Source organism: Symphalangus syndactylus, chromosome 7, assembly GCF_028878055.3.
Source record: "Symphalangus syndactylus isolate Jambi chromosome 7, NHGRI_mSymSyn1-v2.1_pri, whole genome shotgun sequence".
NCBI classification, from domain to species: domain Eukaryota; kingdom Metazoa; phylum Chordata; class Mammalia; order Primates; family Hylobatidae; genus Symphalangus; species Symphalangus syndactylus.
The window spans coordinates 29824933-29851577 of NC_072429.2; the positions used below are offsets into that span (position 1 = coordinate 29824933).

The window sequence follows — 26645 nt, forward strand, 5'->3', positions numbered from 1 at the left end:
CAAAATTAGCTGGGCGTGTCGGTGCATGCCTGTAATCCCAGCTACTTGGGAGGCTGAGGCAAGAGAATCTCTTGAACCTGGGAGGCAGAGGTTGCGGTGAGGTGAGATAGTGCTATTGCACTCCAGCCTAGGCAACAAGAGCAAAACTCCCTCTCAAAACAAACAAACAAACAAATGATACATCAATATATAGCGTCAAACTGAAAGTTCCTCTTGTCTCAGCTGGTTTTGCTACCAGATAGGATATTCTGACCTGACTAGTTTCATAGATTCTTTCCCGTAACTTTTCCGTATAGGTACATACGCGTATATACATACATATGCTGTCATTTTGTTGTAGTGTTGTTGCAAAAATGGATTCCTATAAACTAGGTGGTGGTTGTTGTGTGTGTGTGTGTGTTTTAAATTGTGTTTTCCTCTCACCTCAGCCTCTCAAGTATCTGGGACTACAGGCACATGCCACCACACTCAGCTAATTTTTGTTTATTTTTCGTAGATACAAGGTCTCACTGCATTGCCCTGGTTGGTCTCAAACTCCTGGACTCAGTGATCTTCCCACCTCAGCCTCCTAAATTGCTGAGATAACAGGCATGAGCCACCGTGTTGTTGTTTTTTTGATCTAATATTTCTTTTTTGTTTGTTTTTGTATTTTTTTGAGACAGGGTCTCCCTCTGTCACCCAGGCTGGAGTGCAGTGTTGCAATCATGGCTCACTGCAGCCTCAACCTCTGGGCTCAAGCAATCCTCCTGCCTCAGCCTCTCTAGTAGCTGGGACTACAGACACCTGCCACCATGCCTGGCCTAATTTAATATTTCCTGGAAATACTTCTTTTCTTTTTATTTTTAAACAGAGTCTCATTCTGTCACACAGGCTGTAATGCAGTGGTGCAGTCTTGGCTCATTGCAACCTCTGCCTCCCGGGTTCAAACAATTCTTGTGGCTCAGCCTTCAGAGTAACTGGAATTACAGGCATGTGCCACAACTGCCAGCTGATTTTTTTCTTTTTTTAGTAGTGTCTAAAATACTAAATACTGGCCAGGCCCAGTGGCTCACACTTGTAATCCCAGCACTTTGGGAGGCTGAGGTGGGTGGAACACCTGGGGTTAGGAGTTAGAGACCAGCCTGGCCAACGTGGTGAAACCCCATCTCTACTAAAAATATAAAAATTAGCCGGGTGTGGTGGCAAAAGCCTGTAGTTCTAGCTACTCGGGAGGCTGAGGCAGGAGAATCGCTTGAACCTGGGAGGCGGAGGTTGCAATGAGCCGAAATTGTGTCACTGCACTCCAGCCTAGGCAACGGAGTGAGACTTTGTCTCAAAAATAAATAAAATGAAATAAAATACTAAATACTAAGTTCACCATGTTGGCCAGGCTGGACTAGAACTCTTGGCTTCAAGTGATCCTCCCACCTCAGCCTCCAAAGTTCTGGGATTATAGGTGTGAACCACCACACCCAGCCATATTTCTTGAAAATATTTCTATGTCATAGTTCCCAATAAAAAGTTGGCATTTTATCAACATATATCATTATTAAGCAGAGTCAACATTTTTTAAAGCCACAATGCCCACCACTAGCACAACGTTTTGATAAAGGTTTTGATAGAACTCAGCATACATTTTACATAGTCGTTACTTACTGTCATGAGCAGTTCAATTTGGTGTCCAGGTCCTGTGGTGGTCTTGGTTTGGGAGTGTACAGAGTTCTTTAAAAACTTCTCTAATCCCATCTGGTAAAAGCCCCATGCCATACTTAAGTGAACTCATTTTCGACAAAGGTGCCAAGAACGTACACCTTGTTCTTGGGGGTGAGAATGCTTAATGGGTTAAAAAAAAAAAATAGAAAGAATGAATAAGAAGGCTGGGCATGGTGGCTCACACACATAATCCCAGAACTTTAGGAGGCCAAGGCGGGACGAGTGCTTGAGCTACTCAGGAGGCTGAGGCAGAAGGATCGCTTGAGCCCGGGAAGTCAAGGCTGCAGTGAACCATGAATGTGCCACTGCACTCCAGCCTGGGCAACAGAAAAAGACCGTGTCTCAAAAAAAAGGAAAGAAAGAAAGAAAAATCTAAATGTTCCATTCTTAGCATAGGGTGCTCAATAAATATTTATTGAAGTAATGTTTGTTGAGTAACAAGAACAGTGGAATAGGAAAAGTTAGCCTGGCTTTTACTTCTGCCTCTGCCCCCAGTGGCTTCTGTGGGTCCCACACTCTATTCCGCTGTTTGGACCTTGGTTTGTTTATTCACTATAAATCGAGAAACTTGGCCCCAGGTAGTTTTAAAGTCCTTTCCTTCACCAGCGTTCACAAAGTCTGTATAATTTTTCAAGCCTGGAGTCTGACCTAACATCCAGATCTTGGCTGAATCTTTAAAAATAGCCCAGCAGAGCATGGTGGCTCCCGCCTGTAATCCCAGCACTTTAGGAGGTCAGGGAGGGGTGGATCACTGGAGGTCAGGAGTTAAGAGACCAGCCTGGCCGACATGGTGAAACCCCGACTCTACTAAAAATACAAAAATTAGCCAGGCATGGTAGCGAGTGCTTGTAGTTCCAGCTACTCAGGAGGCAGAGGCAGGAGAGTTGCTTAAACCTGGGAGGCAGAGGTAGCAGTGAGCCGAGATTGGGCCACTGCACTCCAACTTGGGCGATGGAGCAAGACTCCATCTCAAAAAAAAAAAAAAAAAAAAAAACCAAAAACCAAACAAAACAAATGCCCAGTAGAGAACAAGTACTGTAACAATCTCCTTGTAATCTATTTAAATTTGTAAGTGGAGCAAATCCAGTAAAAATATCAGCCAACTGGAGAAATGTAATGTTCAAATGTGCTTCCCCGTATTCTTATGTAAAGGTGTGGCAAAGAGATAAAGAATGGAATTCTGGGAGAAAGTAGTCTCAATCTATAAAGATCTTTGGAGGAGGGCTACAAACAGACCAGGAGGAGAGAGGAGAAGCTGGAAAACTGCCTTCTAACTAACTGGTAAGTGCGGTCCTCTGGAAACTTATGACAAAGAGAAAATCAGGATATAGTTGCTTGGACTTTGGTAGTTTTATATGAGATATAAGGACAATAATGATTGAGCCAAGAAATTTAGGGGAAATTTACATAAAGTAGAGTTTTTTGGATTTCCTGAGAAATTGACTTTTATTTAAATGGAATCATGGACTGCCATAGCAGCCTTATTTAAACTTTACCTGGGCAAGTTTCGTGTGAGAAATAGGAGGAAAAACTAAAACTGTAGAAAATTGTGTGGTACATTTGTGTTAAGCCATATTTATTCAGGCTGGCTTGGAACTGTGACTTTAGGCGCAATACATTCTTTTGGTGAGCTTCTTCTTATCTGTAAAATGGGTATTACGTAATAATATGGAAATGTGTTGAGGGCGTAGCTCTGTTAGTAGTTTTATGATTTGTAAAGGAAAAATATTAGAGGGCGTGGTGGCTCGTGCCTGTAATCCCAATGCGCTGGGAGTCCGAAGCAGGGGGATTGCTTGAGCCCAGGAATCTGAGACCAGCCTAGGCAACATAGTGAGTTCCACCTGAAAAATAATAGAAAAATTTGCTGAGTGTGGTGGCACATGCTTGCAGTCTCAGTTACTGGGGATGCTGAGGCAGGAGGATGGATTGAGCCTGGGAGGTGGAGGATGAAGTGAGCTAGAAACCTCTGTCTCAAAAAAAATTGTAAAAAAAAAAAACCCATATAAAGATAATGTTCAGTAAAGCAGAAGCCTAGTACTGGCTGCTGACTTTTATGACAGAGTCTTTCTTTGTCACACAGGCTGGAGTGCAGTGGCTCAATCATAGCTCACTGTAAGCTCGAACTCCAGGGCCCAAGCGATCCTCCCACCCCAGCCTCCTGAGTAGCTGGGACTACAGGAGGGCATCACCATGCCCGGCTAATTTAAAAAATTTTTTTTGTAGAGATACAGTTTCGCTATGTTGCCCAGGCTGGTCTCAAACTTCTGGGCTCAAGCAATCCACTTGCTTCAGCCTCCCAAAGGGCTGGGCCTACAGGCGTGAGCCACAGCACCCAGCCTTGCTGCTGACTTTTTGTTTTGTTTTTTTTGAGACAGAGTCTTGCTCTGTTGCCCAGGCTGGGGTACAGTGGCTCCATCTCAGCTCATTACAACCTCCGCCTCCTGGGTTCAAGCAATTCTCCTGCCTCAGCGTCCTGAGTAGTTGGAACTAGAAGCACCCTCAACCATGCCTGGCTAAATTTTTTGTATTTTTGGTAGAGATGGGGTTTCACCATGTTGGCCAGGCTGGTCTGGAACTCCTGACCTCAAGTGATCTGTCTACCTCGGCCTCCCAAAGTACTGGGATTACACGTCCGGCTGTTTTGTTTTGTTTTGAGAAAGGGTCTTGCTCACCGGGAGCGGTGGCTCACGCCTGTTATCTCAGCACTTTGGGAGGCCGAGGCAGGCAGATCACCTGAGGCTGGGAGATGGAGACCATCCTTGCTAACACGGTGAAAATCTGTCTCTACTAAAAATACAAAAAATTAGCTGGGTGTGATGGCACATGCCTGTAATCCCAGCTTTAACAGGAGAATCGCTTTAACCTGGGAGGCGGAGGTTGCAGTGGGCTGAGATAGAGCCATTGCCCTCCAGCCTGGGCAACAAGAGCGAAACTCTGTCTCAAAAAATAAAAATAAAGAAAAAGAGAGAGACAGAGAGAGATAGGGTCTGGTTCTGCTGCCCAGGCTGGAATGCAGTGGTGCAATCACAACTCCTTGCAGCCTTGACCCCTGCTCAATCGATCCTTCAACCTCAGCCTTCCAAATAGTTGGGACCACACACTTGTGCAACCATGCACAGCTAATTTTTTATTTTTATATTTTGTAGAGATGGGGACTCACTCTGTTGCCCAGGGTGGGCTGCTGATTTTTGAAGGTTTGTAGTAGTCTCGTGTGTTAGAAATTATTGAGCTTGCAAAGATTAGTGAGTATAAGCAATTTGGTTTGTTTGGAACTTTGTGAAGCTTAGAGTGACGGGTGTGACCAGCCTGGGAAGGTGGGCAGCTTTTAGAGTTTGGACTTTGCCTTAAAGGCACTGGGAAGCCATTCAATGCCTTTGAAGTGGAAATGATGTTTAGAGAAATACATGGGAAGATTAAGAAGTTATCTGCTGATGTGAGTCCTCTTCCTCCCCCATAGCCTGCACCTGCAGGTAGCTGCAGAGCATCGACCTCATGACCTCCTACTTCCAGTGATACCTGAGTGCTGCCAGATGGTGGAACATTTGTCCTTACTTAATTTGCTCACCTAAAGCTCTCTTCAAATTCCCCAAACCTCTTCCCCAATCCTTACTGCTAACCACAACCTCCGCCTCCCGGGTTCAAGTGATTCTCATGCCTCAGCCTCCCGAATAGCTGGGATTACAGGCATGTACCACCATGCCTGGCTAATTTTATATTTTTAGTAGAGACGGGGTTTCTCTGTTGGTCAGGCTGGTCTCGAACTCCCGACCTCCAGTGATCTGCCTGCCTCAGCCTCCCAAAGTGCTGGGATTACAGGCATGAGCCACCGCACCCGGCCCTTACTGCTTTTAACTGTTTCCATTTTCACTGACGAAGCAATCAACCTGGAGCTTCCCCAGACATATGTGCTCACTTAGCGTGTGCACCAACAAGATATCCCTGGTTGTGAATTAGACCTTCTACTTGGGCAAAGGATCACACTCCTCTGTTGACTTGTTGCCCCAGCAAATTTTCCCTTTCTTCCTCTTGATTGTCTCCAGATCATAAAAACATGCTGTTATTTTTATCACTTAAAAAAAAAAAACACCCAGGATTTTCTCCTTCCATTTTTGCAAAACTTATTGTTTTTTTGGAAGACAGGGACTCACTCTGTCACCCAGGCTGGAATGCAGTAGTGCTACCATATCTCACTGCAGCCTCAAACTCCTGGGCTCAAGTGATCCCTCCCCCTTAGCCTCCCAAATGGCTGGGACTATAGGCACTCACGTCCAGCTACGTTTTTCAATGCAAACGCCTTGAAAGCGTTTCCTGTATTCAATTATCTCCTGATTTTCCTCTTTGTAAACTTTTTACTGCAGTATAAAGTACTGGGCTCACTGATAATCTCCAGCTTGCTCAGTCTATGACAAATCTTATCCCTTTCCTTTGCAGCATTTGCCTCATGATTGGGCCTGTTCTTTGATGCATTTGCTTCACTTGGCTTCTAGGACCTTTTTGCTTTTTCTCTTACCTCCTTGGGCTACTTCCATTTCTGTGTTGGTGCCTCTTCCACCTCAGCCTTTAACAAAGTTGTTTTTTTTTTTTTTGAGACGGAGTCTCCTTGCTGTCGCCCAGGCTGGAGTGCAGTGGCGCGATCTCGGCTCACTGCAAGCTCCGCCTCCCGGGTTCACGCCATTCTCCTGCCTCAGCCTCCCGAGTAGCTGGGACTACAGGTGCCCGCCACCGCGCCCAGCTAATTTTTTGTATTTTTAGTAGAGATGGAATTTCACCATGGTCTCGATCTCCTGACCTCGTGATCCACCCGCCTTGGCCTCCCAAAGTGCTGGGATTACAGGCGTGAGCCACTGTGCCCAGCCAACAAAATTTTTTAAAATTAATTAACTAACTTTGTTTGTTTGAGACGGAGTCTTGCTCTGTCACGCAAGCTGGAGTGCAGTGGCATGATCTCGGCTCACTGTGACCTCTGTCTCCCAGGTTCAAGCAATTCTCCTGCCTCAGCCTCCTGAGTAGCTGGGATTACAGGCATGCGCCACCACACCCAGCTAATTTTTGTACTTTTAGTAGAGACAGGGTTTCACAATGTTGGCCAGGCTGGCCTGGAACTCTTGACCTCAAGTGATCAGCCCACCTTGGCCTCCCAAAGTGCTAAGATTGCAGGTGTGAGTCACCATGCCCGGCGTTAAAATTTATTCTTATGTAGAGATAGTGTTTCACCATGTTGGCCAGGCTGACCTGGAACTCCTGACCTTAGGTTATCAGCCTGCCCCGGTCTCCCAAAGTGTTGGGATTACCTGCATGAGTCAACATGCTTGTCCCCCTTTTAACCTTTTAATACTGGAAGGCCCCAGGACCTAGTCCTTAGCATCAAGCATTCCTTTGAATCTCATCCTTTGAATTCCTACCTCATTCAGGCTCCTGGCTTTAAAATACCATTTCTAAGCCAATAACTTGTAACTGTATCCTTAGCTCAGACCTCACTCCTGAACTCCAGCAGTCTCCACATGGCTCTAAGACATGTCAAACTCAACATACTTAAAACCCTGAATATTTCCTCTAAAACCTGTGGTCATGCAGGTTTTTTTTTTTTTTTGAGATGGAGTCTTACTCTGTTGCCCAGGCTAGGGTGCAGTGTCATGATCTTGGCTCACTCCAACCTCTGCATCCTGGGTTCCAGCAATTCTCCTGGCTCAGCCTCCTGAGTAGCTTGGATTACAGGCACCCACGACCATGCCTGGCTAATTTTTTGTATTTTTAGTAGAGACAGGGTTTTGCCATGTTGGCCAGGTTGGTCTTGAACTCCTGACCTCAGGTGATCCACCTGCCTTGGCCTCCCAAGGTGTTAGGATTACAGGTGTGAGCCACTGAGCCCAGCCTTTGCAGCTTTCCTTGTCTTAATTGGTTGGAACCTCCAGCTCTTCCAGTGGCTCAGGCCGAAATCCTTGGAGTCATCTTAGGCCCTTTCTCCTCATATCCTACAGGAAATCCTGTTTGCTCCACCTTCTCCACCTCCTTGGCTCAAGCCATTCTCCTGCCTCTCAGCCTCCTGAGTAGCTGGGACTACAAGTTGCATGCCAGTATGCCTGGCTAATTTTTCTTTTTCTTTCTTTCTTTTTTTTTTTTTTTTTGTAGAGACAGGGTTGCTATGTTGCCCTGAGCTCCTGGGCTCAAGCAGTCCTCCCGCCTTGGCCTCCCAAAGTCCAGGGATTACAGCTGTGAGCCATCACATCTGGCTACTCTAGCTTGAGTGAGGAAAGTTCATTGACCACTTCCACTGCTAACCCATCTCTTCCGGAATCTTGCCATAGTCTCCTGACAGGTCTCCCTGCTTCTCAATCTAGCAGCCACAGTGGTCCTTCTCAAAGGGAGTTAGACCCTATCACCCTATGCCCCTGCAGTGGTGCTTCTTTTCATGTGGGGTGAAAGCCTATGTCCTCAGAATATGGCTCCTAAGCCCCATGTGTCTGTCCTCTTTCCTCACTCCTCTGTGATCCCTGTCCCTCGTTCTATTGCAGTCATGCTGGCCTCTCTTGCTCTGTGAACATACCAGGCACTCTCCTGCCTTAGGGCCTTTGCCCTTCCTGTCTGTCTCCATGGAAAGCTTTTCCTGTCTTGGCTAACTCCCTTGTCCTTTGTCTTAGTTCAAATAATCACCTTCTTGGTGAAAGTAATAGACACTATTCAAACCTGACCACCTTGTTTAAAATTGCAACTCAGTGCCTCCTCAACCCTCTATTCCCAATCACCTTCACCCTGCTCTTGTGTATCCTTTTGCCTTTTTTGCATTAGCATTCATCAACTTGTAATATGCTGATAAATTACATTTTAGTGATGTTTTAAAAATCTGTGTGTTTATTTTTCAGTTAAATGTAAGTTACATGAGGCCGGGCGTGGTGGCTCACGCCTATAATCCCAGCACTTTGGGAGGCCAAGGAGGGCAGATCACTTGAGGTCAGGAGGTCATGACCAGCCTAACCAACATGGTGAAACCCCATCTCTACTAAAATTACAAAAATTAGCTGGTGTGGTGATACATGCCTGTAATCCCAGCTTCTTGGGAGGCTGAGGTAGGAGAATCACTTGAACCCAGGAGGCAGAGGTTGCAGTGAGCTGAGATTGTGCCATTGCCCTCCAGCCTGGGTGACAGAGCAACTCCGTCTCAAAAAAAAAAAAAAAAAAAATGTAAGTTACATGAGGCCAGAGGTCTTTGGTTCATTGGTACATTTCAGATGAATAGTATCATTTCTAACATATTGCAGATCATCAACAAATAATTGTTTTTTTTTGTTTTTTTTTTTGTTTTTTTTTGAGACAGAGTCTTTCTCTGTCCCCCAGGCTGGAGTGCGCTGGCGCGATCTCGGCTCACCGCAACCTCCACCTCCTGGGTTCACGCCATTCTCCTGCCTCAGCCTCCCGAGTAGCTGGGACCACAGGCGCCCGCCAACACGCCTGGCTAATTTTTTGTATTTTTTAGTAGAGACGGGGTTTCACCGTGTTAGCCAGGATGGTCTCGATCTCCTGACCTCGTGATCCGCCCGCCTCGGCCTCCCAAAGTGCTGGGATTACAGGCTTGAGCCACTGCGCCCGGCCACAAACAATTGTTAAATGAGTACACTTTTGGTATTTTTACATATTTTCTTTTCTTTTTTTTTTTTTTTGAGACAGAATCTTGCTCTGTCACCCAGGCTGGAGTACAGTGGTGTGATCTCAGCTCACTGCAACCTCTACCTCCCAGGTTCAAGCGATTTTCTTGCCTCAGCCTCCCTAGTGTCTGAGACTACAGGCACGTGCCACCACACCTGGCTAATTTTTGTAGTTTTAGTAGAGACAGGGGTTTGCCATGTTGGCCAGGCTGGTCTTGAACTCCTGACCTCAAGTGATCCTCCTGCCTTGGCCTCCCAAAGTGCTGGGATTACAGGTGTGAGCCACCATGCCTGGCCTTTTATATATATTCTATGGTAAACATAAGTGGTACCTTGTAATTTTTATATCTTTGTAAAAGATATAAAAAAACAGAAGCATCATATTACTTGTTATGAAATCAGAGGAGTAGGTGAAGGAAAATAACTAGCTTAGGGCAGTGGGCAGGGCAGTAAGAGAAGTGAAAGGTAGGAAGACAGTTTCGGAGGGAACTGCAGAAGTATGGATTATAGAGGCCTAATATAAAGTGATGAGGATGAGGGAGAGACTGACAGGTACAATGTTGTGGAGTTGGTGAGTCCCTAGTTGTGGAGGGGGCCTAAGGAGATCTTGCTGTGGTGAAAGCATGGGGAATATGAATCTTGGCTTACACAGATGCAGCTCTCTAGTGTGCAGCTGGAAATTCAGCTTTGGTGCCCAAGTATTGTCACCTCCCGCTTTACCCCACAACTGGGATGCATCCTTCAGTGGGTCATGAAGTTTGCCCTAAAGAGTAGTGATTCATGGAGGTTGTGTAGCTCATAAAAAAATCCACTGTGCTATATTGTTTGGGAGTCTTTAGAACACAGGCATCTCTCATGGGAGATGGTCCTGTGTCAGAAAATTCAATCCTATGGAATCGTACAGTTATGTAACATCTCAGAGCCTTGGCTCCACGTCCCTGCCTTGGCTTTCTCTGGCTCATGATTTCCTCCACTTGAAACACCATCCACCCATTCTTCTCACATGTCACTTTTTAAGAAATTCTTCCCACCCCCCACATTCCACCATCAAAATCAATGGCCTTTCCCTATGGGTTTGTGTTTCCATTTGTTTATCTATTCAATTAATAACTTTTTTTTTTTTTTGAGAAGTCTCACTGTGTGGCCCAGGCCAGAGTGCAGTGGCATGATCTCGGCTCACGGTAACCTCCGCCTCCCGGGTTCAGGCAATTCTCTTGCCTCAGCCTCCTGAGTAGCTGGGATTACAGGCACCCGCCACCATGCCTGGCCAATTTTTGCATTTTGGTAGAGTCGGGGTTTCACCATGTTGGCCAGGCTGGTTTGGAACCCCTGACCTCAAGTGATCCTCCCGCCTCGGCCTCCTTTGGATTACAGGTGTGAACAACCATGCCTGGCCTCAACACTTAAATTGCCTTAAAGGAGTTTATGGTCTGGAGTTGGGTGCCACGCAACACAGTGGCTATGTGTGACAATTTAAATTTTATTTTTTATTTTTAATTAATTTATTTTTTTGAAAGCTCTGTCATCTAAGGCTTGAGTGCAGCAGTGCCATCTCAACTCCCCAAAGACTGTCTCTTGGGCTCAAGCAATCTGAAATTTTAATAAAAATGAAATTCAATAAAAAATTTTTAGGCCAGGCATTGTGGCTCACACCTGTAATCCCAGCACTTTTGGAAGCTGAGGTGAGCGTATCACTTGAGGCCAGGAGTTCCAGCCCAGCTTGGCCAACATGGTGAAAGCCCGCCTCTGCTAAAAATACAAAAATTAGCCAGGCATGGTGGCACGTGTCTGTGGTCCCAGCTACTCAGGAGACTGCGGCAAGAGAATCGCTTAAACCCAGGAGATGGAGGTTGCAGTGAGCCGAGATTGTGACACTGCACTCCAGCCTGGGTGACAGAGTCAGACTCTGTCTTGGAAAAAAAAAAATTAAAAATGCCTTAATTGCCCTAGCCACATTTCAAGTGCTCAATAGTCATATGTGGCTAGTGGCTGCTGTAGTGCACGACACTCACACAGAATAACTCCATTACCAATATTCTACTGGAGACAGAATTGATCCTATGGAATTCAAATTCAAATCCTATGGAGTTGTACAGTTATGTAACATCTCAAAGCACTGGCTCCACATCCCTGTCTTGGCTTTCTCTGGCTCATCAGTTCCAGAATAACTCCGTTACCAGAATAACTCCATTACTAAAATTCTACTGGGCAGCACTCTATAGGAGGGAATAGAGACAGACACCACATATATTGCACACACAGATCAAATGCATTAAGGAAGACAAGATAATAATAGTGAAAGGGACTGGTTGGCTACTTTAGATTGAAGGACCAGTGAAAAATGTCCAGGGAGGTAACATTTAAGCTGGGATAAAAATGAAAAGGAAAAAAGTGAAAATGGTGGGGCCGGGGAGCTAGATAGAGAACACAGCCACGGAAAAGGCCTTAGGGTTGAGGCAAGTTGGAAAGAAAGCTCTAGTGGCTGGGGCTGAATCAGCAGGGGAGAGAGCGGTAGAAGAAATCTATGGGGTAAGTCAGGGCCAGATCACCAGGGCTTCAGTAATTTGAGTAAAGATTTAGGAATTATTATTATTATTATTTTTCTGAGAGAGGTATGAGAGGGGGAATGACGTAGTCTGATTATATATTTACCTTTACCTTACTCATCCTGATTTCATTAGTTGCTTACTTACCCATGTCCCTGCCCGATTGCACAATTCTGGATTTTTGACGTCCTTAGTATATTGAGTCATGTCCCATCAGCTCAATATGTTAGTAATAACTGGTTGAATTGAATTAGCTTTTTTTTTTTTCAATCTTTTTTTTCCTTGAGAAACAGGGTCTTGCTCTGTCACCCAGGCTGGTGTGCAGTGGCACAATCATAGCCTCCAACTGCTGGGCTCAAGCAATCCTCCTGCCTCAGCCTCCTGAGTAGCTGGGACTACAGTCATGTACACCAGGCCTGACTATTTTTGTTTGTTTGTTTTTTTTCAGAGAGGGAGTCTTGCTATGTTGCCCAGGTTGGTCTCAAACTCCTTACTTCAGGTGATCCACTTGCCTTGGCCTCCCAAAGTGTTGGGATTACAGGCGTGAGCCACTGTGCCTGGCAAGAAATGAATTTTTATTTTTATTTTTGAGATGTAGTTTTGCTCTTGTTGTCCAGGCTAGAGTGCAGTGGCTTGATCTCAGCTCACTGCAACCTCCACCTTCCAGGTTCAAGCAATTCTTCTGCCTCAGCCTCCTAAGTAGCTGGGATTACAGGCGCCCGCCACCACCCCCACCTAATTTTTGTATTTTTAGCAGAGTTGAGGTTTCACCATGTTAGCCAGACTGGTCTTAACTCCTGACATCAGGTGACTGGCCTACCTCGGCCTCCCAAAGTGCTGGGGTTACAGGCATGAGCCACCACACCCAGTCAAGAAATGAATTTTTAGAGGCTGCCATACAAAACACTATGCTAAGACCATCCATTTCCCCATGAACCCTGTCATAAGCTGCAAGATACAGAGCACCACTGCCTCCTTGGAAGTTACTGAATTCTTAGACCAGAAGAGGAGTTAATGAAGTACTAGGCAAGCTTACTCGTGTTTTTATGGTTTAATGATTAAGAGCAGAAGTCAACAGCCCGATTTAATGCATGTGGGTGCTTGACACAGAGCCTGCTATATAGTATTCTCCAAAAACCTTAGCTAGTACTATTAGTGCATATGATGTAGATTTAGTTTTCGAAGTTCTTCCGTGGCCCTTTTTGCTTATTATATGAATCCTTGGTGGGAGATAGAGGAAGCATTTTTAGTGCTATTTTACAGCTGAGGAAATAGAGATTTGAAGAGAACTCAGGAACTCTCAGGGTTACCCAGCATTGTGAGTGACAGAGCTTGGATCTGAACGTAAGTCTGCTCCAGACTGCTGTTTCCTGAAGCATTCTCTTGAAATCCCTTGGTAAGGAGGTGCAGTCTGAATCATGTTGTCCAGGAGCATAAAGGTAGGCACAGTGACTCACATTCACTCTCAATTTCTCTTGCTAATGGCAAACTTGGCAATGTGACTGCTAAGGCTAGGGATGAGTCGTTGTGGCCACTGAGCAGGAAAAGCTCCACGTCCACCAGAGGCCCAGTTTACTCTGAAAAGCAAGTGCATCTCTGCCACTGGAAGGCTGGCATTTGCTCTCAGGCTGCCATTGAGCCACGCTGGTTCTCTGCCTCCAGTTTCCTTTTCTTTTTTGAGACGGAGTCTCACTCTGTCGCCCAGGCTGGAGTGCAGTGGCGCGATCTCGGCTCACTGCAAGCTCCGCCTCCCGCGAGTTCACGCCATTCTCCTGCCTCAGCCTCCCCAGTAGCTGGGAGTACATGCGCCCGCGACCACGCCCGGCTAATTTTTTGTATTTTTAGTAGAGACGGGGTTTCACCCTGTTAGCCAGGATGGTCTCCATCTCCTGACCTCGTGATCCGCCCGCCTCGGCCTCCGAAAGTGCTGGGATTACAGGCGTGAGCCACCGCGCCCGGCCCAGTTTCCTTTTTGTTTGTTCCCTGATCCCCTGTATCAGGACCAGGAGTCAGTTTGGAGGCTATGTGTGGGGAATAAGCTGGGAAGTCAGGGGCTGTTTCTGTGGACAGCTTTCCCGGTCCTTTGGAAGGCACAGAGCTCTCAGCTGCAGGGAACTAACAGAGCTCTCAAGCCGTTATATGTGGTCTTCTCTCATTTCCAGCAGAGCAGGCTCATATGAATCAACCAACTGGGTGAAAAGATAAGTTGCAATCTGAGAATTAAGACTTGATCAGATACCATCTGGTGGGGGGTACCAACCAGCCAGTCTGCTCATTTTCCTTCAGGCTGATCCCATAATGCATCCTCAAGTGGTCATCTTAAGCCTCATCCTACATCTGGCAGGTAAGTGAGTAGGTGCCCTGGGTGGGAAGAAGGGAGTAGAGGAGGGTTAGAAGCCAGAGAATGGGGTAGGAGAAGGGGAGGGGATGGTGATGGTGGATGAATGTAGATGTTCTTTGGGCACTGTTGTATGGCTATGAGTTAACTAGTGAGCAGGACCAGAATAAAGTTTTAGGCCAAAGAAATTGCTTAACTGCTATGAATTACAACATTCATGGCTAAATGAACAAGGCAAGATGCAGCACAGTGTGTCACATGCTGCCATTTGTGTTTAAACAAAAAGGGAGTGGTTAGATGTATATGCATAGATACATGTAGTAGGAAATAGTGACAGTGGGTACTGTGGGATGGGGGCAGAGGGTGGGAGGTGGAGGGAGGGTTAATCCTTATTGTATTCTTTTGTGCCTTCCGATTTTTTTCAGCCACATTCAATTCTTTCTTTCTTTCTTTCTTTCTTTCTTTCTTTCTTTCTTTCTTTCTTCTTTCTTTTCTTCTTTCTCTCTCTCTCTCTCTCTTCATGAGGTCTCACTCTGGAGTGCAGTAGGGCAATCTTTTTTTTTTTTTGAGACAGAGTCTCGCTCTGTCACCCAGGCTAGAGTGCAGTGGCACGATCTTGGCTCACTGCAACATCCGCCTCCTGGGTTCAAGCAATTCTCTGCCTCCGTCTCCCAAGTAGCTGGCATTACATGTACCTGCCACCACTCCCAACTAATTTTTTTGTATTTTTAGTAGAGACAAGGTTTCACCATCTTGGCCAAGCTGATCTTGAACTCCTGACCTTGTGATCCACCTGCCTCGGCCTCCCAAAGTGCTGAGATTACAGGCGTGAGTCACCGCACCTGGCCTAGTTGGGCAATCTTGATTCACTGCAACTTCGACCTCCTGGGCTCAAGTGATCCTCCCACCTCAGTCTCCCAAAGTGCTGAGATTATAGGCGTGAGCCACCACACCTGGCCTAAGTATTTTATTTTGAAATAAACACTTTAATTCAAAACATTCTATGAGATAAGGAAAGATTAAAATAGGCATATCCTAATTTTTAAACACAAATTTCTGGAGTGATATATGCTTTTGGGATTATGGGGGAAAAATAATCTCTCCTTATATACTTCTATAACCAAATTGTAATAGCATGCATTATATGTGTAATCCAAAGAAAATGATACTAGTATTAGGCAAAATTAAATAAGAATTTCTTGGCGGCCGGGCATGGTGTCTCACAGCTGTAATCCCAGCACTTTGGGAGGCCGAGGTGGGCGGATCACGAGGTCAGGAGATCGAGACCATCCTGGCTAACATGGTGAAACCCCGTCTCTCCTAAAAATACAAAAAAATTAGCCGGGCATGGCGGCGTGCATTTGTAGTCCCAGCTGCTGGGGAGGCTGAGGCAGGAGAATGGCGTGAACCTGGGAGGTGGAGCTTGCAGTGAGCCGAGATCGCACCACTGTGCTCCAGCCTGAGCCACAGAGCGAGACTCCGTCTCAAAAAAAAAAAAAAAAAAAAAAAAGAATAAGTTCTTTTTAGCAAGACTTTGTCTAAAAAAAAAAAAAAATTAAAAGAATGCTAACGTAGAAAAATGCTTATAATCTCAAATTTAAAAAATTCCAGCTATATCAGCTAACTTGGAAAAAGGGGAAAAACCTTCCAGCTATAATGTCTATTTACAAGGCTGGGCATGGTGGCTGATGCCTATAATCCCAGCACTTTGGGAGGCTCAGGTGCGTGGATCACTTGAGGTCAGGAGTTCAAGACCAGCCTGTCTCTACTAAAAATACAAAAATTGGCTGGGCGTGGTGGCATGTGCCTGTAATCCCAGCTACTCAGGAGGCTGATGCATGAGAATTGCTTGAACCTGGGAGGCGGGGGTAGCAGTGAGCCAAGATCTTTGCGCCACTGCACTACAGCCTGGGTGACAGAGCAAGACTCTGTCTCAAAAAAATAAACAATTTAAAAATGAATAAATTATTTTTTTAAAGAAAGTAAAACAAGTAAAAAAAAATTAAGAGAATTTTTTTTTTTGTGGTGGGGGAGACAGAGCCTGCTCTGTCACCCAGGCTGGAGTGTAGTCGCACGAGCTCAGCTTGCTGCAACCTCCGCCTCCCGGGTTCAAGCACTTCTCCCTGCCTTAGCCTCCTGAGTAGCTGGGATTATACCACCACACCCCACTAATTTTTGTATTTTTTTTTAGTAGAGATTGGGTTTTGCCATGTTGGCTAGGCTGGTCTTGAACTCCTGACCTCGGTTGATCTGCCTGCCTTGGCCTCCCAAAGTTCTTGGATTACAGGCGTGAGCCACTGTGCCCGGCCAAGATGAAATATTGAGGACTCATTCTCAGTTTGTCTTTTCTTCATTGCAGATTCTGTAGCTGGTTCTGTAAAGGTTGATGGAGTGGCAGGTTCGTCTGTCACACTACCCTGCCACTACAGTGGGGCTGTCACATCCATGTGCTGGAATAGAGGCGCATGTTCTTTATTCACATGCAGAATTGGCATTGTCTGGACCAATGGAACCCACATCACCTATCAGAAGGACACACGCTATAAGCTATTGGGGGACCTTTCAAGAAGGGATGTCTCTCTGACTATAGAAAATACAGCTGTGTCTGACAATGGCGTATATTGTTGCCGCGTTGAGCACCGTGGGTGGTTCAATGACATGACAATCACCATATCATTGGAGATTGTGCCACGTAAGTTTTTCTTTGATATTTCTTGCTAGTTAATTGAATTTTCTGTTCGGTAGTAATTTTCTTTTTTCTTAATAGGGAAAGAGGAGGTTCCTGTAAGTCCTGTTTTTAAATAAACTCTTGTTCTTGGGAAATTGAGTAACTTTTGTGTAGATGAAGTTGCAAGGCCAAGCATAATTCAAGGTCAGGCTAGAATCAGCAAACTAGCTCCTAAAGCAGTACAATTGTTCCTTGATATCCACGGGAAATTGGTTCCAGGACCCCCTTGATACCAAAATCTGCAGATGCTCAAGTCCCTTATATAAAATGGTGTAGTATTTGCACGTAAACTATGCACATAGTCCCATATGCTTTAAATCATCTCTAGATTATTTATAACACCTAATACAATGTAAATACTATGCAATTGGTTGTTATACTGCATTATTTAGGGAATAATGACAAACAAGTCTATATTTGTTCAGTACAGCAGACAACATATCCTTCTTTTTCCACCATACATTTTCCATCCAAAGTCTTGGTTATATCTACGGATATAGAACCCACAAATATGGAGGGTCAAATGTACTTCAAACATAGTAGTTGGTCCAAGAAATAGCATGTACTGTTCCATAGTAAAATACAGTGAATATTTTTATCAAGCTGAATTTATTCACCTTGAACTGTCCTTTTTTATTTTTTTATTTTTTGAGACAGAGTCTCGCTGTCGCCCAGGCTGAAGTGCAGTGGCACAATCGTGGCTCACTGTAACCCTCTGCCTCCCAGGTTCAAGCAATTCTCCTGTCTCAGCCTCCCGAGTAGCTGGAACTACAGGCAGGCGCCACCATACCCAGCTAATTTTTGTATTTTGTGTTAGTAGAGATGAGGTTTCACCATGTTGGCCAGGCTGGTCTCGAAGTCCTGACCTCAAATGATCTGCCTGCCTCAGTCTCCCAAAGTGCTGGGATTACAGGTGTAAGCCACCACGCAGGGCCTTTTTTTTTTTTTTGAGATGGAGTCTCACTCTGTTGCCCAGGTAGCAGGCTGGAGTGCGGTGGTGTGATCGCTACTCACTGCATCCCCCACCTCCTGGGTTCAAGTGATTCTCCTGCCTCAACCTCCTGAGTAGCTGGGGCTACAGGAGTGCATCACCATGCCTGGCCAATTTTTAAAATTTTTTTTGTAGAGATATGGTTTCGCTATGTTGCCCAGGCTGGTCTCAAACTTCTGGGCTCAGGCGATCCACTTGTGTCGGCCTCCCAAAGTGCTGGGATTACAGGTGTGAGCCACCGTGCCCGGCCGTTGCTTTTTCTTAATGAATCTTCTTCCACTAATGTCTTACAATGATAATAGAACCCAATACCTATGACCTTAATAAGCTATGTCTCTATTTTCATTTTAATTAAGAGGAACTTTAATTTGCAGTCTCTTGGCTTTTGGACTTGGATTGTTTCCCTTATAAGGGTGAGCAAGATGAGGTCAATTCTTTTCTTTTTTTTTTTTTTTGAGACAGGGTCTCGCTCTGTTTCTCAGGCTGGAGTGCAGTGGCCCAATCTCTACTGACTGCAACTTCCACTTCTAGGGTTCAATCAATTCTTGTGCCTCAGCCTTTCAAGTAGCTGAGATTACAGGCATGTGTCTCCACACTTGACTATTTTTTGTAGAGATGGGGTTTCGCCCTGTTGCCCAGGCTGGCCTCGAACTCTGAACTCCTGAGCTGAAGTAGTCCACCCACCTTGGTCCCACAAAGTGCTGGGATTACAGGCATGAGCCACCATGCCCAGTCTCTACAAAAAAAGTTTTTTTTTTTTAAATTAGCCAGGTGTGGTGATGCCTGCATGTAGTCCCAGCTACTTGGGAAGCTGACACAGGAGGATTGCTTGAGCCTGGGAGTTTGAGGCAGCAGTGGGTTGATCATGCCACTACAGTCCGGCCTGGATGACAGAGTGAGACCCTGACCCCAAAAAAGTGCTTCAGTGCAAATATGAAGTGTCTGTTCTTATTTGCTGAATATACATGCACCTTTCAATACATCTACTCTTCTTTTGGAAGGAGGGGTATGTCTCCAAGGCCCTCTCCTGTCACAGTTTCTAGCTGGGCAATGACCCAGATTGACAGTTTAGGAAGTTAACTCCACCTAGGAACAGTCTGTCATTGGTGTGCTAGGGTACAGTTCCAGCCTGAGGCTCTTGTTTCTTGTTTGACTTATGCTCACTCTCATGTTGATTTCTGACTCCAGCCATGGTCACGACTACTCCAATTGTCACAACTGTTCCAACCGTCACGACTGTTCGAACGAGCACCACTGTTCCAACGAGCACCACTGTTCCAACGACAACGACTGTTTCAATGACAACGAGCGTTCCAATGACAACGAGCATTCCAACGACAACAAGTGTTCCAATGACAACAATGGTCTCTACCTTTGTTCCTCCAATGTCTTTGCCCAGGCAGAACCATGAACCAGGTAAAACAGATGTGTTTGGGAGCCCAAAGGCCTTCTAATGAGGAGCTGCAGACCATCCAGGGCATTGTATCAAGGTAGAAGGACAGTCTAGAGGGAGGGGTCTTACCTGGGTTTCAATCAGGGTCTCCTCAGGTTTGTGATCCTCCCCAACTCCCAAGTTATATGCATCTTTTGCACCAATAAGCATTTTTTGAGTGAGGGGACCCACTGCTTTTTGTCAGATTCTCAAAGAAATTGATTATTAACCAAAAATAGCTGGACCACTGATGTAGAACATCTAACAGGGATACTGTGGATCTGACTCAGCTAGGTATGGCTTTATGATGAAAACACAGGGAATGCCAGAGAACCAAGATCAGATAAATGAGATTGTGTCCTCACAAAGAGCTCTGAAGAGAGATCATTTAGTCCATTCTGAAAGACCTTGATTTCAGAGAAGTTAACATTTACTGTTTTCTATCGACCAGGCACCATGCTTCATGCATTTAATTCTTAGGATAATTATATCCACTGTAGGTGTGGTTTATAATTGTGAGAACTGAGACGGAGTCTAAAAGTTCATTGTTGAAAGTTACACAGATAGAAGCCAGGTGCGGTGGCTCATGACTGTAATTTTAGCCGAGGAGTTCAAAACCAGCCTGGGCAACATAGTGAGACCTTGTCTCTACGTGGTGGTGCATGCCTTTAGTCCCAGCTACTTGGGAGGCTGAGGTGGAGGAATCGCTTGGGGCCGGGAGGTCAAGACTGCAGTGAGCCATGATTGCACCACTGCACTCTAGCCTGGGTAACAGAGTGAAAAAGAAAGAAAAGAGAAAGAAAAAAGAAATTTGCACAGATAGAAAGTGGTTGAGTCAGGTTTTGATCTCTGTTAGCTTGAAATGGGGCCAGTACTTTTAACTACTGGATCATGCCTCCTATTGTGAGCACTGAGTTTTCTGTTTGGATGAGTTTGCCCTGATCTAATATTTTTACTGAAAAAAACCCTTAAACAACCACACTGTCTTTTCAGGGTAGTCAATGACTTACACATTTTTACTTCAAAGGTCCTTTAATTTATTTATGTACAGTGGAAATTGCAAAAGGTGTGATTTATACTTAGGAAAAAGTAACATTGAGTTTAAGGGCTGTAGGGATTTAGAATGTACAGGTTTATTTTTTTCAGTTCAGGCCATATAGTTGATACTTCAAATTCCCTGTAAATAAGACATTAGATTTAATACAAATGGAGGATAACTTGACTTATAGGTAGGGAATTAGCTTGTCATTCTGAGGACAAGTATAGGTTCAAATCTTCCATTTCCGGGATTTAAAAGATAACTTTTAGTGGAGATTCTCAAAGCCCTCAGAAATCCATTGATCCCTTTGGGTGGCTCTGGATTCTGAGGAGTAACAAATGTCACAACCTCTTAGCTGGAAAAATCTGATGGAACATATTGATTTCCCTCGACTCCCATTGAATTGTGTGTGTATTTAACCAGGAGAGATCTGAAGGATTGGGCTAGTAGCTCAGTTTGGAAGAGAGGGTGTTAATTAGGTCATCTCTTGGATTTTAGAGCCATAAAGCTTTTGTAAGAAAAACAGTTTTGTTCCAGGCAGCCGCACACACTAGAGTCTGTTAGACTTTCTCAATGTTGATTTCACTTTTTAATACTTAGCTTGTGTCTGCTAAGGTGGATGGATTAGTGGACTTGTTTTGGAGAACATCCCTAAGTCACTGACTTCATTTAAAGCCGAGATTTGGGAGAAAGTTGCCTTTCTCCTAAGAGTTGGTTTATATGGCTATAACCTGGAGGATGGTATCAATTGAGGTTATTCTTATCTGGATAGTTTTCTAAAGAGTTTGCGTGAGTTGAACATTGCAGTCCAGGAATGAGGGAACTCTGGAGCAAATAGAACGCAGGGACATTTATCTTTGCATCCAATTCTCCCTGCTCAGTGCCCCTAGTACCTACTTGCTGCCTAAAACATCCATGGAACAATTGTATGTATGGTTGTAGGAGCAGTGGAGAAAAGAAAGATGCCATAAGGACCCAAACTTAGGAAAGAAGTTAAGCTCAAGAGATCTTTTGCACAGAACTCAACTGGGTACAGACTGCCCACATGACTCTCCTGTGTTGTTCCGTTTTTCGTTCCAAAAGAGAGCCACATCCTCTTACAGGTTTGAGCACTAGAGGAAAACAGGAAAAAGTTGAGAACAGAAGAAAGAGCGATGTTGAAAAGTGAAGTTATGGAGACTGTGGTGGGGAAGGAGAAACAGACCAGTGAGAGGCAATAAGGAAAGCCCAGGTTTGGGAATTCATCCAGTCACCGTCACTAATTGACTCTAAATGTCTGTGGTGCTCTAAGAGAAGGGAATCATGTAAATGCTTTGTGAAGAGGCAAGTGATCAACTCTGCAAATAAGGTGAGATCTCTGATAGGAAATAAAGGAGGGATTTCAGGAAAGGAAAGGGGAACGTAGCCCTATGCTAGAGAATTCCTAATGCAAGCTTTACAGTGAGAAGTGTAAGATGAGTCAGAAAACACAGGAAATCACCCCTAAAGGAATGACTAGAATGCAGATGCGGAAGGAGCTGGGGTCAGGGCCTGCCAGGAACCTTACCTTTAGGGTTGCAAATCATTACCAAGGCTGACACTGGGCAATATTGTCAGCTTTAAGAGACCTCAAGGAATTAATATTGTATCTATTCTGTTAGTTATTGGATGTGTGGATAATTGAACTTAAGTAAGGCCAGGAAACCCAGAATGGGGCTGTTGTGAAGGGGGTAGGGCATGTCAGTGCAAATTCCTAAGCCCCCATTTTCTGAAAGTGAAATATCACTTGTATGAATAAAATAAAGCTTAATTGGGTGTTCTACGTAAAATGCCCTGTTGTTGGCTTTGTCTACTTAGAGGGAACCTGGGAGTATAGAAAGTTTGAGACAATCGTATATATTGACTATGTAGAACATTATCTAGATCGCATTTCCTCGTCTTAATGAGATAATTAGATAGCAGGGCAATGCCTGAAGGCCATCTTTGAACACATTTCTAAGAGGAGCCGAAAGGTTCAGAAGTGGGTGGGTAGGAGCCCTGCATGCCCACTGTGGAAGGCCAGGAGAAGGGCCCATGGAAAGTTGATGGTAATTCCTGATTCTAGTTTTGTTCTTTATTTTTCTTGGGGTGCACATTTTCCTCCACAAATGGAACAATTCTTCCATTCTTTTCATTCCAGTAGCCACTTCACCATCTTCACCTCAGCCAGCAGAAACCCACCCTACGACACTGAAGGGAGGAATAAGGACACAACTCACCAGCTCACCATTGTACTCTTATGCAACAGGTAACTGCATTCTCTTTCCTGAACACCTGGGATCATTCAAACCTTGATAACTTTGTTGAGAGCACACGCTCTGGAATACGACTGATCTGACTTGAGTGCCAACACCAGCCACACAGATCAGTCATTTGACTTGTACAAATATCTACCCTTTCTAAATGTTTTGCCATTTGTGTGTGTGTTTTTTTTTTTTTTTTCTTTTTTTTTCTGAGATGGAGTCTCGCTCTGTCGCCCAGGCTGAAGTGCAGTGGCATGATCTCGGCTCACTGCAAGCTCCGCCTCCCGGATTCACGCCATTCTCCTGCCTCAGCCTCCCGAGTAGCTGGGACTATAGGCGCCTGCCACTATGCCTGGCTAATTTTTTGTATTTTTAGTAGAGACGGGGTTTCACCATGTTAGTCAGGATGGTCTCGATCTCCTGACCTCATGATCCGCCTGCCTCCACTTCCCAAAGTGCTGGGATTACAAGCGTGAGCCACCGTGCCCAGCCTTTTTTTTCTTTTTTTTTCTTTTTTTTTCTTGTTTTGAGACTGAATCTTGCTCTGTTGCCCAGGCTGGAGTGCAGTGGCATGCTCTCGGCTCACTGCAAGCTCCACCTCCTGAGTTCAAACCATTCTCCTGCCTCAGCCTCCCGAGTAGCTGGGATTACAGGCATGCACCACCACGCCCAGCTAATTTTGTGTTTTTAGTAGAGAGGGGCTTTCACCTTGTTGGCCAGGCTGGTCTCAAACTCCCGAGCTCAAGAAACTCTCCTGCCTTGTCCTCCTAAAGTGCTGGGATTACAGGCATCAGCCACCGTGCCCAGCTGTTTTGTCATTTGTAAAAAGGATGTAATACCATGATCTTGCAGAATGCTTGTGAGGATCAAATGGGATGAAAGATTTGGGACATAGTTACAGGGGTTAAGTGATAAATATAATAGCAGCTATTATTATTATTCCTTAGAACATCAAGAATCCAAATGCCTGACTGCCACAGGTAGCTTATGTGATTTGGAAACATCCACATGCATATTACCTTGTTTTTAGAAATCAAATCAACCAGTCTTGAATCCAAACGTATTATTTTGACTTGATTCCTTGGGCCAGGGCCTTAAAACAATTAAATCCAGCTCTCTGGTATTTAGCTCAAACACCAGACCCTATGCTTCTCACAAGTCCCAGACCCCAAAAAGTACCAGGAGGCTTCCACTGACTCATCAAATTTGTATTTACACGAGGATTCTCAGATGGGGCTATGATTTGAATGTTTGTGTCCTTGCTATTAAGGGAAAACTCCCAAACTGGGTTTTCTCTCTCTTCTCACACCACGTCAACAACAATCATCAACTCAGATGAAGACTTCTGCGACCGAATGTGTGGAGTTTTTTCCCCATACACCAAGCAGTGGACACCGGCTGTGTGTTTAATTCAATTCTCACACTGTCTACCCGGAGAGAGGGTCAGATCCCACAGGTTAGGGGCTCAGTCCCCAAGACTGCCCCTCCCACCCCCACCACACACACCAGTCACAAGTTCGGGTCTCTGGAACTTCTGACCGGCCAGTTTCAAGTTGGGGTTCCCACAACCCTCTCTTTGGGTTCTATTAATTTCCTGGAGTGGCTTCCAGAACTCAGGGAAACACTAATGTTTACCAGATAATTATAAAGGATATTGCAAAGGATACTGATGCTCTCAAAACCTAGTCTTCTTCTTCTTCTTTTTTTTTTTTTCCGAGACGTAGTCTTGCTTTGTCATCACCCAGCCTAGAGGGCAGTGGCACGATCTCGGCTCACTGCAACCTCTGCTCCCAAGTTCAAGCGATTCTCCTGCCTCAGCTTTCCAAGTAGCTGGGATTACACGTATGCGCCACCATGCCCGGCTAATTTTGTATTTTTAGTAGAGATGGGATTTCATCATGTTGTCCAGGCTGGTCTCAAACTCCTGACCTCAGGTGATCCGCCCCCCTCAGCCTCCCAAAGTGTTGAGATTACAGGCGTAAGCCACTGCACCCAGCCTTTTTGGGTTTTTATGGAAACTTCAAGACATCAACATTCCATCCCCCAGGGGCACAGGGAAGGACTCTCTCTGGGAAGTGTCTTATGACCCACAATCAGAAAGGCAGGGGAAATTAAAGTTCTGCCTTGTCAGGTGAAAGGAGAGCAGGAGAAAGTCAAAGATTGTTTCTTGAGGTCAAACATACTTATCATGATAACAAAAGACCATAATCAGGGATATGGGAGTTATGAGCCAGGAACCACGCACAGACATCTATCTATCTATATATGTATGTATAATCTCATAACACCACACCCCTAAATTCATGTTGATAGCTAATTCCCAATCCAAGTATTAAGAGCTGGGGCCTTCGGAGCATGATTAGGTCATGAGAGCCCCACCTTCATGAATGGAGTCAATGCTCTTATAAAAGGCCCAAGGTACATTTTCTGGATGGGAGAGAAACAATAAATTAATTAGTTAAACAAAAAGAGGCCCAAGGGAACTTGTTTGCTCCTTCCCCCATATGAGAACAAATAGAAGACACCATCTATAGGGAATAGGACCCTCACTAGATTGAGTAATCAGACTGTGCCTTGATCTTGGATGACCCAGCCTCCAGAACTGTGAGCAATAAATTTCTTTTTTTTTTTTTTTTTTTTTTTTTTTTTTTTTTTTTTTTTTTTGAGACGGAGTCTCGCTCTATCGCCCAGGCTAGAGTGCAGTGGCGCGATCTCGGCTCACTGCAAGCTCCGCCTCCCGGGTTCACGCCATTCTCCTGCCTCAGCCTCTCCGAGTAGCTGGGACTACAGGCGCCCGCCACCGCGCCCGGCTAATTTTTTGTATTTTTTTTTTTTTTTTAGTAGAGACGGGGTTTCACCGTGGTCTCGATCTCCTGACCTCGTGATCCGCCCACCTCGGCCTCCCAAAGTGCTGGGATTACAAGCATGAGCCACCGCGCCCGGCCAATAAATTTCTGTTTAAATTACCCAACCTAAGCTATCTTATCATAGCGGCCTGAACAGACTAAGACAGATGGGTTGAGGACACCCACACCAACAACAAAGAGGCATGTCCCTCTGAGATCCTGCTACTCTGCCCCAAACAATCCTTCCTATTCTTTCAAGTCTGAACAGGCCTCTTAGAGTCTCTGCTCCTTGGAAGTGTGGAATTGACCTGTCTTTCCTTGTGATGGAGAAAGGTGATGCTGAAACCTGTCATCTTTCCCAGCTAACTCTCCTTGTTTCCCTTAGTAGTAAGCTCTGGGAGTGCCCTGTGCTGAGCTCCTCTTTGATGCTGAGCTGGCTCTGTGTCCTTGTGTGATATCCAAGCAAGGTCACGCTTTGCAGGCCTCCTTGTGTGTATGACTCATTGTACTCAGCAGTTGCCAATCTGTAGGCAGCTGCTCCCCAGCGTGCATGGCCTACCTTTTTTGCCAATCATTCCTGGTAGCTGGTTAATTTAAAATGGACCTACAGTGTGATTCACAGAGGGACTCATTCAGCTGGGATTAGATAATGGTGACATTTCATTTTGAAAGTGTAATCCTTAGCGTGAACTGTTTCCAGGCAGAAAAGCAAAATGAAAATAGGTAAAAACACAAGGTAACGGTGGTAGGAGCAGCTGCACCCCACTCTTTGAGAGTGTAAGGAGGAAGAAAGTAGGAGTGGGGAATCATTCTCTGAAATACTATGTCAGTGAAACCTGGTCAAGGTAGAGTTTTCCAGGGTGAAACAGACAGTGGAGCAGATGTATCCTCCGGATTTGTGTGGCTGCTGCCATTTTGGCCGTGGATCTAAGGCTCTTGGGCCGAGTTCTTACTATGCCTGGGTTGGCCCTCAGTTGCCTAAAGCCTCATGGAAGCAAGAAATATTAGGTCTGAAAAGGATTGGAGCTGTCATATGGCCCACTACCCACCTTTGACAGATGTATGTGCCAGGAAATGGATATACTATCTTGTTTAATTCTTTTAAGGCAGGCCATATTTAATGCTATTGCCA

At 45.2% G+C, this 26645-nt stretch overlaps 1 protein-coding gene across 2 annotated transcripts in view; it reads left to right on the forward strand.

The window, feature by feature from the left end:
* The first annotated feature begins 2669 nt into the window (after window positions 1-2669).
* Window positions 2670-26645, forward strand: part of HAVCR1 (hepatitis A virus cellular receptor 1) — a 39722-nt gene continuing 15746 nt past the window's right edge. The window contains exons 1-5 of one of the 2 annotated variants that reach the window (XM_055285489.2): window positions 2670-2973; window positions 14041-14222; window positions 16576-16908; window positions 19124-19351; window positions 22565-22672. In XM_055285489.2, coding sequence (XP_055141464.1) covers window positions 14177-14222; window positions 16576-16908; window positions 19124-19351; window positions 22565-22672 — 715 coding nt within the window. In that variant the 5' untranslated portion in view covers window positions 2670-2973; window positions 14041-14176. The remainder of the gene's footprint in view (window positions 2974-14040; window positions 14223-16575; window positions 16909-19123; window positions 19352-22564; window positions 22673-26645) is intronic. The other variant, XM_063642670.1, reaches the window with a different exon arrangement.